The 24,400-nt window shown below is 47.4% G+C and overlaps 2 protein-coding genes across 3 annotated transcripts; one reads left to right on the forward strand and one right to left on the reverse strand.

Moving 5' to 3' along the window:
* Window positions 1–734: 734 nt before the first annotated feature.
* YIPF3 (Yip1 domain family member 3) lies at window positions 735–7,071 on the reverse strand. Of its 2 annotated transcripts, XM_056554614.1 has the most exons (10): window positions 7,021–7,071; window positions 6,724–6,790; window positions 6,444–6,659; window positions 6,265–6,371; window positions 3,948–3,993; window positions 3,772–3,864; window positions 3,105–3,236; window positions 2,381–2,494; window positions 2,184–2,307; window positions 735–1,263 (listed from the first exon to the last, which is right to left on the reverse strand). In XM_056554614.1, the coding sequence occupies exons 2-10, from the start codon at window positions 6,781–6,783 to the stop codon at window positions 1,136–1,138; spliced, it is 1,020 nt and encodes a 339-aa protein (XP_056410589.1). In that variant the 5' UTR covers window positions 6,784–6,790; window positions 7,021–7,071; the 3' UTR covers window positions 735–1,135. The 2 variants fall into 2 exon arrangements, with proteins under 2 accessions (XP_056410589.1, XP_056410588.1); XM_056554613.1 differs by lacking the exon at window positions 7,021–7,071 and having other exon boundaries at window positions 6,724–6,877.
* A 445-nt stretch (window positions 7,072–7,516) lies between these two features.
* Window positions 7,517–23,805, forward strand: POLR1C (RNA polymerase I and III subunit C). The gene is made up of 9 exons (XM_056554617.1): window positions 7,517–7,656; window positions 18,124–18,195; window positions 20,515–20,622; window positions 20,695–20,827; window positions 21,240–21,359; window positions 21,433–21,588; window positions 21,694–21,843; window positions 21,921–22,037; window positions 22,326–23,805. The coding sequence occupies exons 1-9, from the start codon at window positions 7,594–7,596 to the stop codon at window positions 22,442–22,444; spliced, it is 1,038 nt and encodes a 345-aa protein (XP_056410592.1). The 5' UTR covers window positions 7,517–7,593; the 3' UTR covers window positions 22,445–23,805.
* The last annotated feature ends 595 nt before the right edge of the window (window positions 23,806–24,400 follow it).

The raw sequence follows: 24,400 nt of genomic DNA on the forward strand, positions 1-24,400 counted from the left end.
GGTGTATAGAGGATAGCACTGAGGACAGATCACACTGCGGGGTGTATAGAGGATAGCACTGAGGATAGATCACTGCGGGGTGTATAGAGGATAGCACTGAGGACAGATCACACTGCGGGGTGTATAGAAGATAGCACTGAGGACAGATCACACTGCGGGGTGTATAGAGGATAGCACTGAGGATAGATCACACTGTGGGGTGTATAGAGGATAGCACTGAGGACAGATCACACGGCGGGGTGTATAGAGGATAGCACTGAGGATAGATCACACTGCGGGGTGTATAGAGGATAGCACTGAGGATAGATCACACTGCGGGGTGTATAGAGGATAGCACTGGGGACAGATCACACTGCGGGGTGTATAGAGGATAGATCACACTGTGGGGTGTATAGAGGATAGCACTGAGGACAGATCACAGGGCGGGGTGTATAGAGGATAGCACTGAGGATAGATCACACTGCGGGGTGTATAGAGGATAGCACTGGGGACAGATCACACTGCGGGGTGTATAGAGGATAGCACTGGGGACAGATCACACTGCGGTGTGTATAGAGGATAGCACTGGGGACAGTCTTCTTACATCGCTCCTCTACCAATCAGGTTGAGTTGTTTTGATTGACAGGAGGCATGGCCACCAATTGTCTGTCCTGGAGAGATGGTAGTGGCGCCCCCTGTGTCCTCATACATAACTGCACCCACTGCCCCATCTGGTAAATAACCGGAGCTGCACACATGACTTATTATTTTATTTACTCAAGACCAAAGACTCCACATACAATAAGACCCCACGACCCCTCCCCCAGGGGGCACCGCCTGCCCTGCACCTCCCCCTTTATTACTAATTATTATCAGACGTGAGCAGGTAGGGGGCAACATGGAGGGCAGGACAGAGAATAGAGATAAGCACTACCCCACCTGTCTACAGTGCACAAGAGTCCGATCCAGCAGAAGCACCGCGTGGGCGGGGTCAGATAAAACGGGGGTGTTCCCAGGTGTCATGGTGACTATAGAAAATCAATTGGGGGGATGGGCACAGCTTCCATTAACCCTTGTAGACAGTAAGACCGGGTGTGAACAGGCGGATAGTGCCATAAGGATAGTCTCCTCCTCCAGCACCGGAGCCACGCAGCACTCAGCGGGACTGGACGCTCAGGATGTGCACCGTGGTGTTGGCGACAGAATTGGTGCCCACTGACAGGTCACGAGCCACTCTCTGAAAAGGCGGAGCCACGTTCTGTCCATCCAACGTGTCCAGGATACCTGCAAAGGAGAGACAGTGAGTGTGTGCTGGGGAGAGTACACGAACAATACTACTCCAATCAAGGCAGGGCACAGGCCCCGCCCCCACACTGACGGAGGGCACAGGCCCCGCCCCCACACTGACGAGGGCACAGGCCCCGCCCCCACACTGATGAGGGCACAGGCCCCGCCCCCACACTGAGGAGGGGCACAGGCCCCGCCCCCACACTGACGGAGGGCACAGGCCCCGCCCCCACACTGACGGAGGGCACAGGCCCCGCCCCCACACTGACGGAGGGCACAGGCCCCGCCCCCACACTGACGAGGGCACAGGCCCCGCCCCCACACTGACGAGGGCACAGGCCCCGCCCCCACACTGACGGAGGGCACAGGCCCCGCCCCCACACTGACGGAGGGCACAGGCCCCGCCCCCACACTGACGGAGGGCACAGGCCCCGCCCCCACACTGACGGAGGGCACAGGCCCCACCCCCACACTGACGGAGGGCTCAGGTGACACCCACAATGATGAGGGAACAGGCCCCGCCCCCACACTGACGGAGGGCACAGGCCCCGCCTCCACACTGACGTAGGGCACAGGCCCCGCCCACACACTGACGGAGGGCACAGGCCCCGCCCCCACACTGACGGAGGGCACAGGCCCCGCCCCCACACTGACGGAGGGCACAGGTGACACCCACAATGATGAGGGAACAGGCCCCGCCCCCACACTGACGGAGGGCACAGGCCCCGCCCCCACACTGACGTAGGGCACAGGCCCCGCCCACACACTGACGGAGGGCACAGGCCCCGCCCCCACACTGACGGAGGGCACAGGCCCCGCCCCCACACTGACGGAGGGCACAGGCCCCGCCCCCACACTGACGGAGGGCACAGGCCACACCCCTGCTCAGTAGGATAGCAGTAAAGTATGATCGTTACCTTCTACGACCTTGTGATAGGCAAAATGCAGGTAGAGCAGGAAGAGCATGTGCAGCGCGGCGATGGATCCACACAGGACCAGTCTCTGGGTCTTACCCACCGTCCTCGACAGCAGAACCGCCACCTACGGCACAACACAGAGTAATGAGGGGCGGTATAAGGGGTGGGAGGGGCTACAGTCACTTTAGGGGTCTCACCATGCGCAGTGTGGACAGGCCCCCAATACACAACCAGAAGATGTAGAACAGAGAGTGGAAATGGATGTTATAGGTGATGAGGAGGACGACACAATGTCCGAAGAGACCGTACCCCTGAAAGAGAAGACACCGCCAGGTTATAGACCCCCTGCTGTCCCATCACGTACCTCACCCCCGCTGCCCCATCACGTACCTCACCCCCGCTGTCCCATCACGTACCTCACCCCCGCTGCCCCATCACGTACCTCACCCCGCTTCCCCATCACGTACCTCACCCCGCTTCCCCATCACGTACCTCACCCCGCTTCCCCATCACGTACCTCACCCCATCCTGTACCTCACCCCACTCCCCCATCCCGTACCGCACCCCATCCCTCACCCCGCTGCCCCATCCCGTACCTCACCCCGCTGCCCCATCCCGTACCACACCCCGCTGCCCCATCCCGTACCACACCCCGCTGCCCCATCCCGTACCACACCCCGCTGCCCCATCCCGTACCACACCCCGCTGCCCCATCCCGTACCACACCCCGCTGCCCCATCCCGTACCACACCCCGCTGCCCCATCCCGTACCCCACCCCACTGCCCCATCCCGATGTACCCCTACATCACATACATATATACCCCACCAACCGGATGTACCCCTACATCATGTACATGTTTTCAATAACCCCCCCCCCCCCCCCCAAACTCCATATCACATACAGTGGGCCGGGTACTCACCAACAGGGACAGGGTCTGCAGCATAGTGATCTGGGCGTTACACAGATAAGCAATAAAGTAAATGAGTGACGAGATCCCCAACCAATACCCAAAGCAGGTGCCAATGGCAGTGCCCATGAGGGTGCCCTCTACCTGTGAGAGAAGGAACACAATCAGTTACACATCTGCTGCTGCCTCTCACAACTCCCAGGTCCCAACAGGCTCCTCCCATGTTCCCTGTCACTCTCCTCCAAAATATCATACAGGCACCACCCACAATTGTCTACAACTCCCCCTCCATGAGGCTCCTCCCACTCCACCTACAAGCTCCTCCCCATGCACCCTATCACTCTCCTCCCACATATCATACAGGCACCACCCACAATTGTCTACAACTCCCCCTCCATGAGGCTCCTCCCCATGCACCCTATCACTCTCCTCCCACATATCATACAGGCACCACCCACAATTGTCTACAACTCCCCTTCCATGAGGCTCCTCCCCATGCACCCTATCACTCTCCTCCCACATATCATACAGCCACCACCCACAATTGTCTACAACTCCCCCTCCATGAGGCTCCTCCCCATGCACCCTATCACTCTCCTCCCACATATCATACAGGCACCACCCACAATTGTCTACAACTCCCCCTCCATGAGGCTCCTCCCCATGCACCCCCTCTTACAATAACTGTTCCTGATGACTTCATTCCATGCAGGAGAATGGCCACCATGGTGAACACCAGCATGAGGGGTCCGTACAGCTCCCCCGCGACCTTCTGCACAAACCGGAAGAGAAGTGGAAAATCAAGATGGCAGCTGCGAAACCAGATCTGGTGCGACAACCGCGCCATCCACTTACCTGGGGGAAGTTTATCATTCTGACTGGGATCATGGACTCCAGGAGCCTGTGAGGAAGGATCAAGAGCATAGCCTGAGATATGACGGGACAAGAGCATAGCCTGAGATATGACGGGACAAGAGCATAGCCTGAGATATGACGGGACAAGAGCATAGCCTGAGATATGACGGGACGAGAGCATAGCCTGAGATATGACGGGACAAGAGCATAGCCTGAGATATGACGGGACAAGAGCATAGCCTGAGATATGACGGGACAAGAGCATAGCCTGAGATATGACGGGAGACACAAGAGCATAGCCTGAGATATGACGGGACGAGAGCATAGCCTGAGATATGACGGGAGACACAAGAGCATAGCCTGAGATATGACGGGACAAGAGCATAGCCCGAGATATGACGGGACAAGAGCATAGCCCGAGATATGACGGGACAAGAGCATAGCCTGAGATATGACGGGACAAGAGCATAGCCTGAGATATGACGGGAGACACAAGAGCATAGCCTGAGATATGACGGGACAAGAGCATAGCCCGAGATATGACGGGACAAGAGCATAGCCTGAGATATGACGGGACAAGAGCATAGCCTGAGATATGACGGGACAAGAGCATAGCCAGAGATATGACGGGACAAGAGCATAGCCCGAGATATGACGGGACAAGAGCATAGCCCGAGATATGACGGGACGAGAGCATAGCCTGAGATATGACGGGACGAGAGCATAGCCTGAGATATGACGGGACGAAAGCATAGCCTGAGATATGACGGGAGACACAAGAGCATAGCCCGAGATATGACGAGAGACACAAGAGCATAGCCCGAGATATGACGGGACAAGAGCATAGCCTGAGATATGACGGGACAAGAGCATAGCCTGAGATATGACGGGACAAGAGCATAGCCTGAGATATGACGGGACAAGAGCATAGCCTGAGATATGACGGGACAAGAGCATAGCCTGAGATATGACGGGACAAGAGCATAGCCTGAGATATGACGGGACAAGAGCATAGCCTGAGATATGACGGGACAAGAGCATAGCCTGAGATATGACGGGACAAGAGCATAGCCTGAGATATGACGGGACAAGAGCATAGCCTGAGATATGACGGGACAAGAGCATAGCCTGAGATATGACGGGACAAGAGCATAGCCTGAGATATGACGGGACAAGAGCATAGCCTGAGATATGACGGGACGAAAGCATAGCCTGAGATATGACGGGAGACACAAGAGCATAGCCCGAGATATGACGAGAGACACAAGAGCATAGCCCGAGATATGACGGGACAAGAGCATAGCCTGAGATATGACGGGACAAGAGCATAGCCTGAGATATGACGGGACAAGAGCATAGCCTGAGATATGACGGGACAAGAGCATAGCCTGAGATATGACGGGACAAGAGCATAGCCTGAGATATGACGGGACAAGAGCATAGCCTGAGATATGACGGGACAAGAGCATAGCCTGAGATATGACGGGACAAGAGCATAGCCTGAGATATGACGGGAGACACAAGAGCATAGCCTGAGATATGACGGGACGAGAGCATAGCCTGAGATATGACGGGAGACACAAGAGCATAGCCTGAGATATGACAGGACGAGAGCATAGCCTGAGATATGACGGGACAAGAGCATAGCCTGAGATATGACGGGACGAGAGCATAGCCTGAGATATGACGGGACGAGAGCATAGCCTGAGATATGACGGGACGAGAGCATAGCCTGAGATATGACGGGACGAGAGCATAGCCTGAGATATGACGGGACGAGAGCATAGCCTGAGATATGACGGGACGAGAGCATAGCCTGAGATATGACGGGACGAAAGCATAGCCTGAGATATGACGGGACGAAAGCATAGCCTGAGATATGACGGGAGACACAAGAGCATAGCCTGAGATATGACGAGAGACACAAGAGCATAGCCCGAGATATGACGGGACAAGAGCATAGCCCGAGATATGACGGGACAAGAGCATAGCCTGAGATATGACGGGACAAGAGCATAGCCTGAGATATGACGGGACAAGAGCATAGCCTGAGATATGACGGGACAAGAGCATAGCCTGAGATATGACGGGACAAGAGCATAGCCTGAGATATGACGGGACAAGAGCATAGCCTGAGATATGACGGGACAAGAGCATAGCCTAAGATATGACGGGACAAGAGCATAGCCTGAGATATGACGGGACAAGAGCATAGCCTGAGATATGACGGGACAAGAGCATAGCCTGAGATATGACGGGACAAGAGCATAGCCTCAGCCCCTAGAGTATGGGTTGTTGGATGGTGTAGGGGACTCACCGGTTCCGGACCTGCACAGGCTCCACATCGAAGTATGGCCGCAGGATGTCTATGTTGGCGTAGAGGTTGAACGCCTTGGACGCCTGTCTCTTCCCTGCCTGCCACATCTGAGGGAGAGACAAACCATAAGGCACAGAAACAAGATGGCGGCAAAATAAGGGCACAAGACCCCCCCTCACCTCATCCGCCACCTGCCGACCCAGCTGTCCCTTCAGGCCCTTCATGCCCAGGAATGCTCCATCCTCCTCGCCCTCCTCCGGGACACCGTCTGCTTCTCCTTCCACCTCCACCTCGTCCTCCTTCATCCTCTGATGAATCTCTCCCATATCCTCGAAACTGGACCCTGATGTGTCGTCCATGTTCTCCATGTCAATCACAGCAGCTCCAGCCCCGCCCTGCAAAACCAAGATGTCAGAGGGCGCATGTCACATGACCCAGAGGTCAAAAAACAGTCATTACCTGCATGTTGTCCTCAAAGCCGCCCCAATCAGCCGAGGTCAGCGTCCTACTCCCCGCCATCCTCTCCTACTGCCCCCTGCAAAGTACACTGGAAACTGCCCCCTGTATATACTGCCCCCTACACTGGATACGGCCCCCTCTATATACTGCCCCCTACCAAGTACACTGGAAACTGCCCCCTGTATATACTGCCCCCTACACTGGATACGGCCCCCTCTATATACTGCCCCCTACCAAGTACACTGGAAACTGCCCCTGTATATACTGCCCCCTACACTGGATACGGCCCCCTGTATATACTGCCCCCTACAAAGTACACTGGAAACTGCCCCTGTATATACTGCCCCCTACAAAGTACACTGGAAACTGCCCCTGTATATACTGCCCCCTGTATATATACTGCCCCCTACAAAGTACACTGGAAACTGCCCCTGTATATATACTGCCCCCTACAGAGTACACTGGATACTGCCCCTGTATATATACTGCCCCCTCCTGTATATACTGCCCCCTCCTGTATATACTGCCCCCTACAGAGTACACTGGATACTGCCCCTGTATATATACTGCCCCCTCCTGTATATACTGCCCCCTGTATATACTGCCCCCTGTATATACTGCCCCCCCTGTATATATACTGCCCCTATGTCTAGGGCTCCAGCTCCCCGGGCTCCTCTTCTTTCCTGACACCCGGAAGTAAACAAGCTCTGAAGACGTGGATGGGCGGGGCCTCCAAGATCTCGCGGGAACTTCGCCTCTACGTCACAGGAACCTTGAAAGTAAAATATATGAACGCGGGACTGTAGTCATAGCAACCACATCCGGAAATACGCTTCACACAGCGCATGCGCCGAGCTGGGAACCTCACACATGGAGGACACCGTGCAGGAGATGAGGAGCCGCGTGATCCTGGGGGAGTACGGGACCCGCAACGTGAGTGTCTGCCGGAGGGGGCGCTATGTATATATATATATACTATACAGGAGGGGGCGCTATATATATATATATATATATATATATATATATATATATATATACTATACAGGAGGGGGCGCTATATATATATATATATACTATACAGGAGGGGGCGCTATATATATATATATATATATATATATATATATATATATATATATACTATACAGGAGGGGGTGCTATATATATATATATATATATATATATATATATATATATATATATATATATACTATACAGGAGGGGGCGCTATATATATATATACTATACAGGAGGGGGTGCTATATATATATATATATATATATATATTATACAGGAGGGGGCGCTATATATATATATATATATATATATTATACAGGAGGGGGCGCTATATATATATATATATATATACTATACAGGAGGGGGCGCTATATATATATATATATACTATACAGGAGGGGGTGCTATATATATATATATATATATATATATATATATATACTATACAGGAGGGGGTGCTATATATATATATATATATATATATACTATACAGGAGGGGGCGCTATATATATATATATATATATACTATACAGAAGGGGGCGCTATATATATATATATATATATATATATATATATATATATATATATATATATACTATACAGGAGGGGGCGCTATATATATATATATATATATATATACTATACAGGAGGGGGCGCTATATATATATATATACTATACAGAAGGGGGTGCTATATATATATATATATATATATATATATATATATATATATATATATATATATATACATACACTATACAGGAGGGGGCGCTATATATATATATATACTATACAGAAGGGGGTGCTATATATATATATATATATATATATATATATACTATACAGAAGGGGGCGCTATATATATATATATATATATACTATACAGGAGGGGGTGCTATATATATATATATATATATATATATATATATATATACTATACAGGAGGGGGCGCTATATATATATACTATACAGGAGGGGGCGCTATATATATATATATATATATATATATATATATATATATATATATATATATATATATATATATACTATACAGGAGGGGGTGCTATATATATATATACTATACAGGAGGGGGTGCTATATATATATATATATATATATATATATATATATATATATATATATACTATACAGGAGGGGGTGCTATATATATATATATATATATATATATATATATATATATATATATATATATATACTATACAGGAGGGGGCGCTATATATATATATACTATACAGGAGGGGGTGCTATATATATATATATATATATATATATATATATATATATATATATATATATATTATACAGGAGGGGGCGCTATATATATATATATATATCATACAGGAGGGGGCGCTATATATATATATATACAGGAGGGGGCGCTATATATATATATATACTATACAGGAGGGGGCGCTATATATATACATATATATATATATATACTATACAGGAGGGGGCGCTATATATATATATATATATATATACTATACAGGAGGGGGCGCTATATATATATATATATATACAGGAGGGGGCGCTATATATATATATATATATATATATATATATATATATATATATATATATACTATACAGGAGGGGGCGCTATATATATATATATAATATATATATATACTATACAGGAGGGGGCGCTATATATATATATATACAGGAGGGGGCGCTATATATATATATATATATATATATATATACTATACAGGAGGGGGCGCTATATATATATATATATATACTATACAGGAGGGGGCGCTATATATATATACTATACAGGAGGGGGCGCTATATATATATATATATATATATATATATATATATATATATATATATACTATACAGGAGGGGGTGCTATATATATATATATACTATACAGGAGGGGGTGCTATATATATATATATATATATATATATACTATACAGGAGGGGGTGATATATATATATATATATATATATACTATACAGGAGGGGGCGCTATATATATATATATATATATACAGGAGGGGGTGCTATATATATATATATACTATACAGGAGGGGGCGCTATATATATATATATATATATATATATATATATATATATATATATATATATAGCGCCCCCTCCTGTATAGTATATATATATATATAGCACCCCCTCCTGTATAGTATATATATATATAGCACCCCCTCCTGTATAGTATATATATATATAGCGCCCCCTCCTGTATAGTATATATATATTATATATATAGCGCCCCCTCCTGTATAGTATATATATATATATATATATATATATATATATATATATATATATATAGCGCCCCCTCCTGTATAGTATATATATATATAGCACCCCCTCCTGTATAGTCTCTCTCTCATATATATATATATATATATATATATATATATATATATATATATATATATGAGAGAGAGACTATACAGGAGGGGGTGCTATATATATATATATATATATATATATACTATACAGGAGGGGGCGCTATATATATATATATATATATATATATATATATATATATATATATATATATATATATATACTATACAGGAGGGGGCGCTATATATATATATAATATATATATATACTATACAGGAGGGGGCGCTATATATATATATACAGGAGGGGGCGCTATATATATATATACTATACAGGAGGGGGTGCTATATATATATATATATATATATATATACTATACAGGAGGGGGCGCTATATATATATATACTATACAGGAGGGGGCGCTATATATATATATATACTATACAGGAGGGGGCGCTATATATATATATATACTATACAGGAGGGGGTGCTATATATATATATATACTATACAGGAGGGGGCGCTATATATATAGATATAGATATAGATATAGATATATATAGATAGAGAGAGAGAGAGAGAGACTATACAGGAGGGGGTGCTATATATATATATATATATATATATATATACTATACAGGAGGGGGCGCTATATATATATATATATATATATATATACTATACAGGAGGGGGTGCTATATATATATATATATATATATATATATATATATATATATATATACTATACAGGAGGGGGTGCTATATATATATATATATATATATATATATATATATATATATATATATATATATATATATATATACTATACAGGAGGGGGTGCTATATATATATATATATATATATATATATATATATATATATATATATATATACTATACAGGAGGGGGCGCTGTATATATATATACTATACAGGAGGGGGTGCTATATATATATATATATATATACTATACAGGAGGGGGCGCTATATATATATATATATATATATATATATATATATATATATATATGAGAGAGAGACTATACAGGAGGGGGTGCTATATATATATATATATACTATACAGGAGGGGGCGCTATATATATATAATATATATATACTATACAGGAGGGGGCGCTATATATATATATATACAGGAGGGGGCGATATATATATATATATATATATATATATACTATACAGGAGGGGGTGCTATATATATATATATATATATATATATATATATATATATATATATATATATATATACTATACAGGAGGGGGCGCTATATATATATATATATATATATATATATATACTATACAGGAGGGGGTGCTATATATATATATATATATACTATACAGGAGGGGGCGCTATATATATATACTATACAGGAGGGGGCGCTATATATATATATATATATATATATATATATATATATATATATATATATATATATATATATATATACCGTATAAGCCGACCCGAGTATAAGCCGAGACCCCTAATTTCAACCCAAAATCCCAGGAAAAGTTATTGACTCGAGTATAAGCCTAGGGTGGGAAATACCTCATCCCCCCCTGTCATCATCCAGACCCGTCATTAACATCCTCATCATCCCCTTGTCATCATCCCACACATCCCCCCTTCATCATCCCCTTATCATCCCACACATCCCCTTATCATCCCACACATCCCCCCTTCATCATCCCCTTGTCATCATCCCACACATCCCCCCTTCATCATCCCCTTATCATCCCACACATCCCCCCTTCATCATCCCCTTGTCATCATCCCACACATCCCCCCTTCATCATCCCCTTGTCATCATCCCACACATCCCCTTATCCCACACATCCCCCCTTCATCATCCCCTTGTCATCATCCCACACATCCCCTTGTCATCATCCCACACATCCCCCCTTCATCATCCCCTTATCATCCCACACATCCCCCCTTCATCATCCCCTTGTCATCATCCCACACATCCCCCCCTTCATCATCCCCTTGTCATCATCCCACACATCCCCCCTTCATCATCCCCTTGTCATCATCCCACACATCCCCTTATCCCACACATCCCCCCTTCATCATCCCCTTGTCATCATCCCACACATCCCCTTGTCATCATCCCACACATCCCCCCTTCATCATCCCCTTGTCATCATCCCACACATCCCCTTATCATCCCACACATACCCCCTTCATCATCCCCTTGTAATCATCCCACACATCCCCCCTTCATCATCCCCTTATCATCCCACACCCCCCCCCCTTCATCATCCCCACCCCCCTTCATCATCCCCACACCCCCCCCCCTTCATCATCCTCTTCTCATCATTCGCCCTCAGTGGTCTTCAACCTGCGGACCTCCAGAGGTTTCAAAACTACAACTCCCAGCAAGCCCGGGCAGCCATCGGCTGTCCGGGCTTGCTGGGAGTTGTAGTTTTGAAACCTCCGGAGGTCCGCAGGTTGAAGACCACTGCGGCCTTCAACATCATCCAGCCCCCTCTCACCCCCTTTAGTTCTGAGTACTCACCTCCGCTCGGCGCTGGTCCGGTGCTGCAGGACTGTCCGGTGAGGAGGTGGTCCGGTGAGGAGGTGGTCCGGGCTGCTATCTTCACCGGGGGCGCCTCTTCTCCGCGCTTCCGGCCCGGAATAGAGCCGTTGCCTAGACAACGACGCATCTGCGTCGTTGTCAAGGCAACGTGACTATTCTGAGGCCGGGCCCGAAGCGCTTAGAAGAGGCCTCCCCGGTGAAGATAGCAGCCCGGACCACCTCCTCACCGGACCACCTCCTCACCGGACAGTCCTGCAGCACCGGACCAGCGCCGAGCGGAGGTGAGTGCTCAGAACTAAAGGGGGTGAGAGGGGGCTGGATGATGTTGAAGGCCGCAGTGGTCTTCAACCTGCGGACCTCCGGAGGTTTCAAAACTACAACTCCCAGCAAGCCCGGACAGCCGATGGCTGCCCTGGCTTGCTGGGAGTTGTAGTTTTGAAACCTCTGGAGGTCCGCATGTTGAAGACCACTGCGGGTGGGGGAGTTCACTCGAGTATAAGCCGAGGGGGGTGTTTTCAGCACGAAAAATCGTGCTGAAAAACTCGGCTTATACTCGAGTATATACGGTATATACTATACAGGAGGGGGTGCTATATATATATATATATATATATACTATACAGGAGGGGGTGCTATATATATATATACTATACAGGAGGGGGTGCTATATATATATATATATATATATATATATATATATATATATACTATACAGGAGGGGGCGCTATATATATATATACTATACAGGAGGGGGTGCTATATATATATATATATACTATACAGGAGGGGGCGCTATATATATATATATATATATATATATATATATATAGATATATATATATATATATAGATAGAGAGAGAGAGAGAGAGAGACTATACAGGAGGGGGTGCTATATATATATATATATATATATATATATATATATATATATATATATATACTATACAGGAGGGGGCGCTATATATATATATATATATACTATACAGGAGGGGGCGCTATATATATATATATACTATACAGGAGGGGGCGCTATATATATATATATATATACTATACAGGAGGGGGCGCTATATATATATATATATATATATATATATATATATATATATATATATATATATATATATATATATATATACTATACAGGAGGGGGCGCTATATATAGCACCCCCTCCTGTACAGTATATACATATATATATAGCACCCCCTCCTGTACAGTATAAGGAAGGGGTGCTATATATATATATATATATATATATATATATATATATATATATATATATATATATATATGACTATACAGGAGGGGGCGCTATATATTTATATATACTATACAGGAGGGGGCGCTATATATATATACTATACAGAAGGGGGCGCTACACATATATACACATACTATACAGGAGGGGGGCGCTACACATATATACACATACTATACAGGAGGGGGGCGCTATATATATATATATATAATACAGGAGGGGGTGCTGTGTGTATATGTGTATATATATATATATCTATTCAAGAGGGGCCGATAACTTATACGGATATTCCGGCATAAGTTATCGGCTATTTATCCCCCCGCGACACCGCTGCAGAGCATTGATTTAAAACGGCGCTTTACATCAATGCACTGCAGTGGCTTTTGCGGTGCCATAGGCCGCCGCCGCCACCACCCGCGCCTCTCCCCCTACCTGTCAGGGTGGTCCGGGCCATCCATCTTTCCTGTAGTGTCCGGGGGCGTTCCGGGTGGAGGGTGCACCGGTCCGGGCTGTCCTTCTCCGGGGGTCATCTTCTCCACTCCGGGCAGGCTCCGGCCTAGTAACGCTGCATGACGTCACAGCGTAGCGGCGTCTATGCAGCGTTACTAGGCCGGAGCCTGCCCGGAGTGGAGAAGATGACCCCCGGAGAAGGACAGCCCGGACCGGTGCACCCTCCACCCAGAATGCCGCCGGACACTACAGGAAGGATGGATGGATGGCCCGGACCACCCCCATTACGGGTAAGTTTATTTATTTTTATCTTGACTCGGAGGGTGGGGGAGGGGCCCGACCGGTATAGCGGTATGGGCAAAAATCCATACCGGTATACCGCCCACCACTACGGTGGGGGTGCGACGCGGGGGGGCGCGTTCGCGGTCCGGGGGCGGGGCATTATCGACTTATCGGCAAGGTAATTGCCGATAATGCCCAAAATCGTGATTATCGGCCGATAATATCGGCCATACCGATAATCGGTCGATCCCTAATATATATATAATAGTGCGTGTGTGTAAAGGAAGAGTGGTCCAACATTCCGGCTGAGAGGTGTAAGAAGCTTATTAATGATTATAGGAAGAGTGGTTCAACATTCCGGCTGAGACGTGTAAGAAGCTTATTGATGGTTATAGGAAGAGTGGTCCAACATTCCGGCTGAGAGGTGTAAGAAGCTTATTGATGCTTATAGGAAGAGTGGTCCAACATTCCGGCTGAGAGGTGTAAGAAGCTTATTGATGCTTATAGGAAGAGTGGTCCAACATTCCGGCTGAGAGGTGTAAGAAGCTTATTGATGGTTATAGGAAGAGTGGTCCAACATTCCGGCTGAGAGGTGTAAGAAGCTTATTGATGGTTATAGGAAGAGTGGTTCAACATTCCGGCTGAGAGGTTTAAGAAGCTTATTAATGATTATAGGAAGAGTGGTCCAACATTCCGGCTGAGAGGTGTAAGAAGCTTATTGATGGTTATAGGAAGAGTGGTCCAACATTCCGGCTGAGAGGTGTAAGAAGCTTATTGATGCTTATAGGAAGAGTGGTTCAACATTCCGGCTGAGAGGTTTAAGAAGCTTATTGATGGTTATAGGAAGACACTGATTTCACTTATTTTTTTCCAAAAGGGTGTGCAACCAAATATTAAAGGAGTACTCCGGTGCACACTTTTTTTCATGTTATCCCGTCCGGGCTGCAAAATAAAATAAAACGCACTTTCTCTTACCTGCCAACGAGCCCGCGGAGCTCCGGTACAGTCCGGTACAGGAGTTCGGTCCCCGGGCTGTATTCTTCTTACTTCCTGTTAGTCCGGCACGTCACACGGAGCTTCAGCCTATCACCAGCAGAGGCGGGACATCACTGCGGCCGGTGATAGGCTGAAGCTCCATGTGACGTGCCGGGAAGTAAGAAGAATACAGCCCGGGGACCCAACACCTGTACCGGACTGTACCAGAGCTCCGGGGGCTCGTTGGCAGGTAAGAGAGAGTGCGTTTTATTTTCTTTTGCAGCCCGGACGGGATAAAATGGGAAAAAAAGTGTGCACCGGAGTACTCCTTTAAGATAAGGGGCCAATAATTGTGTCCGGCCAATTTTTGGAGTTTGGGGACATTATGTCCAATTTGCTTTCCCCCCCCCCCCCTTTTTTGGTTTAGTTCCAATACACACAAAGGGACTATAGATAGATAGATAGATAGATGAGATCTATATATATATATATATATATATATATATATATATATATATATATACAGAGGAGAGGAGATCTATATATATATATATATATATACAGAGGAGAGGAGATCTATATATATATATATATATATATACAGAGGAGAGGAGATCTATATATATATATACAGAGGAGAGGAGATCTATATATATATATACAGAGGAGAGGAGATCTATATATATATATATATATATATATATATATATATACAGAGGAGAGGAGATCTATATATATATATATATATATATACAGAGGAGAGGAGATCTATATATATATATATATATATACAGAGGAGAGGAGATCTATATATATATATATATATATATATATATATATATATACAGAGGAGAGGAGATCTATATATATATATATATATACAGAGGAGAGGAGATCTATATATATATATACAGAGGAGAGGAGATCTATATATATATATACAGAGGAGAGGAGATCTATATATATATATATATACAGAGGAGAGGAGATCTATATATATATATACAGAGGAGAGGAGATCTATATATATATACAGAGGAGAGGAGATCTATATATATATATATATATATATATATATATATATACAGAGGAGAGGAGATCTCTATATATATATATATATATATATACACAGAGGAGAGGAGATCTATATATATATATATATATATATATATATATATACAGAGGAGAGGAGATCTATATATATATATATATATACAGAGGAGAGGAGATCTATATATATATATATACACAAAGGGAATAAACCTGTGTTACTGCAATCCTTTCCTGTGAGGAATACTCCATTATATAGAGACATTTCAGGGGGGACAACATTTACAGCCATGAATATATATATATGTGCAAAGCAGCTCCTTACACCACTTTTCAGGTAATGTTCCCTGGTATCAGCTTGGCTCCTGTCCTCCTCCAGTCCATGCTGCGCTACAGTCTCCTCCTTGTCCTCGTCCTGTCCACGCTGCGCTACAGTCTCCTCCTTGTCCTCGTCCTGTCCACGCTCCACTACAGTATCCTCCTTGTCCTCGTCCTGTCCACGCTCCGCTACAGTCTCCTCCTTGTCCTCGTCCTGTCCACGCTCCGCTACAGTCTCCTCCTTGTCCTCGTCCTGTCCACGCTCCGCTACAGTCTCCTCCTCGTCCTGTCCACGCTCCGCTACAGTCTCCTCCTCGCCCTGTCCACGCTCCGCTACAGTCTCCTCCTTGTCCACGCTCCGCTACAGTCTCCTCCTTGTCCTCGTCCTGTCCACGCTCTGCTACAGTCTCCTCCTCGTCCTCGCCCTGTCCACGCTCCGCTACAGTCTCCTCCTCGTCCTGTCCACGCTCCGCTACAGTCTCCTCCTTGTCCTCGTCCTGTCCACGCTCCGCTACAGTCTCCTCCTTGTCCTCGTCCTGTCCACGCTCCGCTACAGTCTCCTCCTCGTCCTCGTCCTGTCCACGCTCCGCTACAGTCTCCTCCTTGTCCTCGTCCTGTCCACGCTCCGCTACAGTCTCCTCCTTGTCCTCGTCCTGTCCACGCTCCGCTACAGTCTCCTCCTTGTCCTCGTCCTGTCCATGCTCCGCTACAGTCTCCTCCTCGTCCTGTCCACACTCCGCTACAGTCTCCTCCTTGTCCACGTCCTGTCCACGCTCCGCTACAGTCTCCTCCTCATCCTGTCCACGCTCCGCTACAGTCTCCTCCTCGTCCTGTCCACGCTCCGCTACAGTCTCCTCCTTGTCCTCGTCCTGTCCACGCTCCGCTACAGTCTCCTCCTTGTCCTCGTCCTGTCCACGCTCCGCTACAGTCTCCTCCTTGTCCTCGTCCTGTCCACGCTCCGCTACAGTCTCCTCCTTGTCCTCGTCCTGTCCACGCTCCGCTACAGTCTCCTCCTTGTCCTCGTCCTGTCCACGCTCCGCTACAGTCTCCTCCTCGTCCTGTCCACGCTCCGCTACAGTCTCCTCCTTGTCCTCGTCCTGTCCACGCTCCGCTACAGTCTCCTCCTCGTCCTGTCTCCCCTACAGGTGCACAGCACAGACTTTCCTGGGAATTACCCTGGATATGATGACAGCTGGGATCAGGGCAGGTTTGAGCAGGTGAGTAGAAGGGGCGGGGCCTCTTGGGGGCAATTACTTTTTCTGCTGGTTGTGACGTCTTTTGGGGATATCCACATTGCTCACTAATGATTTATGTATCCCCCAACATTCGTGTGACTTATTATGTATACAAAGTATCCCCTCCCCCCCAACAATCATGTGACTTATTACTGACCAATCACTTGCTAAGGAGTATTAGTATCTACAATTATGTGACTGTCTAGCCCTCCTCCCTATAAGAGGATCTTTTGCCCTTCCCCCATAAGGGAATGTTAAGCCCCTCCCCTATAAGAAAATATAGCCCCTCCCCCTTGTGTTTATTATAAAGTAACGCTCGGGATCTTGTGCTGCTGTTGGGACTGAGGGAAACATTACACAGTAAATCTTCTCCTCCTCGACCCCCAACAGCAGCACAGTGATGGGGATTTAGCAAGTGGTGAATCTATAGTGGGGAAGGCACTTTAGAGTTGTGTTTCCTTGTTTATGGGGGGGGGGGGGGCATGTTATGATAAAGGGGGGCGGAGGAGGCCTGTCATCTGCTTTGGGGGGGGGCCTGTTATGGGGGGGGGGGCCTTTTATGGGGGAGAGGAGGCCAGTTGGGAGAGGAGGCCTGTTGGGGGGAGCGGGGGGGGATAGAGGAGGCCTGTTATATGGGGGAGGAGGCCTTTTATATGGGGCGGGGGGCACGGAGGAGGCCTGTTATTTGCTTTGGGGTGGGGGGCCTGTTATGGGGGGGAGGCCTTTTATGGGGGAGAAGAGGCCTGTTGGGGGGATAAAGGAGGCCTGTTATATGGGGGAGGAGGCCTTTTATATGGGACGGGGGACGCGGAGGAGGCCTGTTATTTGCTTTGGGGGGGGCCTTTTATGGGGGAGAGGAGGCCTCTTGGGGGGAGGGGATAGAGGAGGCTTATATATGGGGCGGGGGGGCGCGGAGGAGGCCTGTTATCTGCTTTGTTGGGGGGGAGGCCTATTACAGTTTATCATGGAGGGATTTTTGGAGAGATGTGATAGTAGCCTCAGACTTGGACTGTGATGAAGTGTCGGGGGGTCAGGCTGATCTTCTTTGATCTGCACTGGGGGGATAGCCCAGGATCTCTGACCATTCTCATAGAATGTTTAGACGTGGACTCGTGGCTCACTCATAACTTTGGGTGAACCTTAAATCGTACCCGTCAGATCCAACAAAAAACATATTTTTTAAGATATCACTCCGTACCTAATCCTGACCATGTGCATGTAACCCTTGTGTGTCTAGCACCTTTATTTATTTATTTTTATTACACTTTTAGTTTAGCTCACTAGTCTGAATTCCTCTGAAAGGGAGGGGGCGTGGCCTCTCTGTGCAGGTCTCCGCCCCCCCCCTCAGTATGCTGTCTGCTCACATCTCCCCTCACCGACAGTGGGAGGAGCCTCACAGCTGTCAATCAAGGAAGTGTGTCCATGACATAGGTGATGACTCATGGACACAGCTGGAGGCACCCTGGTTGGGAAACACTGTCCTAAGTGGCCGCAGTGATGTGGTGTCAGGCCGGTGATTGAGCAGGAAGGTCCTGTAAGTCACCAGACTGCATGGAGGAGAGCGGGATCTGCAACAGATATAACCGGGGCCACGGGAGCGTCAGGATGTGACATGGACTCCTGCCCACCCCCCTCCTCTGATTGTATGTGTAATAAGTCACATGATTTTTTGGGGGGGAGATGCGTGGTATGTGTAATAAGTCACATGATTGTGGGGGGGGGGTCACATGATTGTTGCGGGGGATATGTGGTATGTGTAATAAGTCACATGATTTTTGTTGGGGGGTGTCACATGATTATTGGGAATACATGGTATGTGTAATAAGTCACATGATTGGGGGGGATGGGATACGTGGTATGTGTAATAAGTCACATGATTGTTGGGGGGGGTCACATTGTTGGGGGGGATACGTGGTATGTGTAATAAGTCACATGATTGTGGGGGGGTCACATGATTGTTGCGGGGGATATGTGGTATGTGTAATAAGTCACATGATTTTTGTTGGGGGGTGTCACATGATTATTGGGAATACATGGTATGTGTAATAAGTCACATGATTGGGGGGGTGGGATACGTGGTATGTGTAATAAGTCACATGATTGTTGGGGGAGTGTCACATGATTGTTGGGGGGGGTCACATGATTGGGGGAGGGATATGTGGTATGTGAAATAAGTCACATGATTGTTGGGGGGGTATACGTGGTATGTGCAATAAGTCACATGATTTGGGGGGGGGGGGGGGTCACATGATTGTCTATTCTCTGCTCTGGGTAATGGCGTTAGACTTTGTTGTTGGGCAGAATTTCCGGATGGAGATCATGAGGTTCGAGGACGATGTCCTAGAGTTTGACATGGTCGGGATTGATGCTGCTTTGGCCAATGCGTTCAGACGCATCCTGCTGGCAGAGGTATGTAGAGGCTGCACGGAGGGGGTAGTCACCTCTGGTCATGTGATTGGCTAAGCCCCTCCTCCTCTTCAGGTTCCAACTATGGCTGTGGAGAAGGTCTATGTGTACAAGAACACGTCCATCATCCAGGATGAGATCCTCGCCCACCGCCTGGGCCTCCTCCCCATCCGCGCTGACCCCCGACTCTTTGAATTTCGCAACTCAGGTATCCACTGCCGACCCCCTAGCCCCCCTCCCCCGGTTATCATCTGCTTCCTCCTCTGTATAGTCTTTAGAGGCTCCTGCCCTAATATTTGGGAGCTCTTAAAGGCTTCTCTTCAGGATAATCTTGGGGGTCTCAGCATCTCCTCAGCATAGTCTTGGGCCCCTGTCCACCTAATAGTACCCTGTATAGGCTTCTGCTTTGGGGCCCAGTGGGGCCGCATCTCCTCAGTGTAATAGTACCCTGTATAGGCTTCTGCTTTGGGGCCCGGTGGGGCCGCATCTCCTCAGTGTAATATTTGGGAGCCCTTGAAAGGCTTCTCTTCAGGATAATCTTGGGGATCTCCTCCTCAGCATAGTCTTAGGCCCCTGTCCAGTACTAGGAGGCATTGATGTTGCCCCCTTCTTCTTGATAGGTGACGCGGAGGGCACAGAGATCGACACCCTGCAGTTTGAGCTGAACGTCCGCTGCTCCCGGAACCCCCGCGCCTCTAAGGATTCCTCCGACCCTAACGAGCTTTACTTAGATCACAAAGGTTTGTGCTGAGAGCTGGTGCAGCCTCCGCCAGCTCGGCTCTGCTGCATCTAACATCTTCTCCCTCCATGCAGTGTATACTAGTCACATGAAGTGGCTTCCACAAGGAAACCAGGCCGACCTGTTCCCAGAGAGCGAAGCTCCGCGATCTGTGCACCCCGACATCCTGATCGCTCAGCTGCGCCCTGGCCAGGAGATCCACGTGGTCATGCATTGTGTCAAAGGCATTGGTGAGTCACCTCAGAGATGGGGAGCAGCACCCCATGTGGAGCTCTGACCCCCGCAGCCACCATCTTTACCCCCTGTTAACAGCGGTGGCTGCTTTGTCTCTGCAGGGAAGGATCACGCCAAGTTCTCTCCGGTTGCCACAGCCAGTTACCGCCTCCTTCCGGAGATCACGCTGCTGCGCCCCATAGAGGGGGAACTGGCGGAAAGACTGCAGAGGTGCTTCTCCCCCGGGGTCATCGCTTTAGACAACGTGAACGGTGAGTGTTGCCACCTGCAGCCATGTAACCGTTCACCACCCCCAATCCTACATCCTCATCCTCCTTCTCTTCACCAGGTAAGAAGGTGGCGCGGGTGGAGAACGTGCGGCTGGACACGTGCAGCAGAGAGATTTTTCGTCATGATGATCTAAAGACCCTGGTTAAGATGGGACGAGTGCGAGACCACTTCATCTGTAAGTGTCAGGCTGAGGGGCCCTGCGATCTCTGTGCTGGGCGCTGCCTTCGAGACAGGAACGTGATGCCTTGGCCACGCCCCGTCCATACATGTCTATGGGAGGGGGCTTACACCCCCTCCCATAGCCATAAATGGAGGGGGGGTGGCATGATATCACTAGGGGGCGTGACCAAGCCTGAATTCAGGGGGCTACACAGAGATCGTGGGGGTCCCCAGCGATCATACAGAATACCCCTTTAAACTGGTGAACAATCTGGTATTCCAGGGTAACATTGTCTTTTTTTAGTTTCTATAGAGTCGACAGGAATTCTGGCCCCAGACACGCTGCTCAGAGAGGCCATCAAGGTCCTGATGGGGAAATGTCGCCGCTTCCTGGACGAGCTGGACACTGCCAACATGGACTGAGGGCCTGGACGCCCACAAAGAGACTTTCTCCAGGACACTTTTGGTTGGGGTGGGTGACGAGGCCAAGTGGTGGACGCTCACTTATCTCTGTTATATTCTAATCATAGCGCATAAAAGAAGTAACAGAAAAAAATATATATATAATAAATGCAGACTCCTTGTCACTGCTCATAAAGGCCTGGATTCACTACTGAACCGGGGTCACCTCCAGAGCAGCACTCACTATTCTGCTGTTACATCGATGTGGAATACCCCCAATGACTCGTAATTTAGGCCGCATGAAAGTGATGACAGCATTCCTGTCCAGCTCCTCACTTTCTCCTGACAGGAAGTTGTGTAGTCCTCTCATTGTAAGTGTGGTGTTGTCCCAATTCCTCCCTCTGCTGTCTCAGAAGGGGTGGCGGGATCTTGTTTCAGCTCTAGCCCTGCCCCCTGAGTGATGTCATCACCTCTGACCAGCTCCTCCAGCTTACATTACCATCTCCCTGTCAGATACATATTTAGACCTTGAGACATGTCACAGGCAGAGGAGCAGACAGGGAATGCCTACAGCAGGTGCTGCAACCACACTGACTGCATTAGTCTGCAGTGTACTGAGAGATGTTCTGCAGCTGCTCTAGATAGGGAACTGACAGGAATGCTGTGAGGGGAATAGGTGGGGGAGGACTGTAATGGAGAGCTGAGGGAATTGAAGTGCTGAGATACTTACAGGATTAAGACTTCAAAACAAGTTTTACAACTGGGGCAGACAGGTAAGCACATTATGCTTCCGCAGCATTTTTATTTTTACCTAATGTTGGAGTACACCTTTAAGTCATGACAGGTTTTTAAATGGTCACTACCCATGTGATCTGTAACACATTTTATAAAGCACTTGTTTTGCTAAGAAGGACTCCTTACACCAGCTGGAAAACCTAGTCAATCGGTGTTCCTCCTACATCCTTATCAGCAACACAATATTGGGGACTTCTCCTCCCTGTTGACTGATAGGGCCAACCTTACACACTTGGTATTAGCACTGGTCAAACGTTTCCTCTGTTGTCTCACTTTCCATCTTTGGGTGATATTTTAGGATTGTTTTATGCGTTTTGACACTGTTTCTGTAGCTCTGGAAAGTTAAAGGTTTACTGCCCCTCCTACTTTGTCAGGTCTCTGAAGCTAAGCAGCTATCAGCTGGGCCTGTCCCTCCATGGGAGACCTCACCTTGTCATTGCTTTGCACCTTGTGGTCATTATTCCTGCAGCTATACGTATCCTCTACTATATTACTTGGGTAAACTTTTGTTTTTTTAGGCCTTTTACTATTACTACAGCTTCATCTCATTCTGATTCAGCACCTAAGAGGCTCCTGACGAGAGACATCTTATCAGCTGTAGACAATGTGATACTCCCAGATCTGATGGAGTATCACATTGTCTACAGCTGCTAGTCCATCCACCACCTAAGATGGAGTCGTTTGGTCTTTGTCTATTCGTCTTAAAACAAATGGAAGGAAGAGATGAGAGCCTTAAAGGGGTTCTCTGCTGCCCCAGCGTTGAAAATTTTTTGTTCCGAATGCTTGGAGCGGAGCTGAGCGGCGGGGTTGTGATGTCACTACCACGCCCATCATGATGTCATTCCACGCATCCTCAATGCAAGTCTATGGGAGGGAGTGTGGCTGCCACCACGCCCCCTCCCATAGACTTGCATTGAGGGGGCATGGTGTGACATCACGATGGGCGTGGTAGTGACGTCACGACCCCACCGCCCACACCCAGCTTTCTAAACGAACATTTGGTGCTGCACAGAGATTGCAGGGGTCCCAGTGGTAGGACCCCATGATCAGACATATTATCCTCTATCCTTTTGGATAGGAGATAAGAGGTCTAGGGGGGGAGTACCCCTTTAAAAGTCCTCAACAAGGTCTATTCTTTCCACCTCTGATAGAGTCCTATAGGTTCCTATTAGAGATGAGTGA

The sequence above is a fragment of the Hyla sarda genome, unplaced genomic scaffold (genome assembly GCF_029499605.1).
Source record: "Hyla sarda isolate aHylSar1 unplaced genomic scaffold, aHylSar1.hap1 scaffold_81, whole genome shotgun sequence".
Lineage (NCBI taxonomy): Eukaryota > Metazoa > Chordata > Amphibia > Anura > Hylidae > Hyla > Hyla sarda.

Excerpts from the sequence above, each read along its gene's own strand:
- YIPF3 (XM_056554614.1), bottom strand. The coding sequence starts at position 6,783 with ATGGCGGGGAGTAGGACGCTGACCTCGGCTGATTGGGGCGGCTTTGAG. Across the intron at positions 3,237-3,771 it reads AGTCATCAGGAACAGTTATT|GTAGAGGGCACCCTCATGGG; the intron begins GTAAGAGGGGGT and ends CTTCTCTCACAG. Across the intron at positions 2,308-2,380 it reads GCCTGTCCACACTGCGCATG|GTGGCGGTTCTGCTGTCGAG; the intron begins GTGAGACCCCTA and ends GTTGTGCCGTAG.
- POLR1C (XM_056554617.1), top strand. The coding sequence starts at position 7,594 with ATGGAGGACACCGTGCAGGAGATGAGGAGCCGCGTGATCCTGGGGGAG. Across the intron at positions 20,623-20,694 it reads GACGCATCCTGCTGGCAGAG|GTTCCAACTATGGCTGTGGA; the intron begins GTATGTAGAGGC and ends CCTCCTCTTCAG. Across the intron at positions 21,844-21,920 it reads CGCTTTAGACAACGTGAACG|GTAAGAAGGTGGCGCGGGTG; the intron begins GTGAGTGTTGCC and ends TCTCTTCACCAG.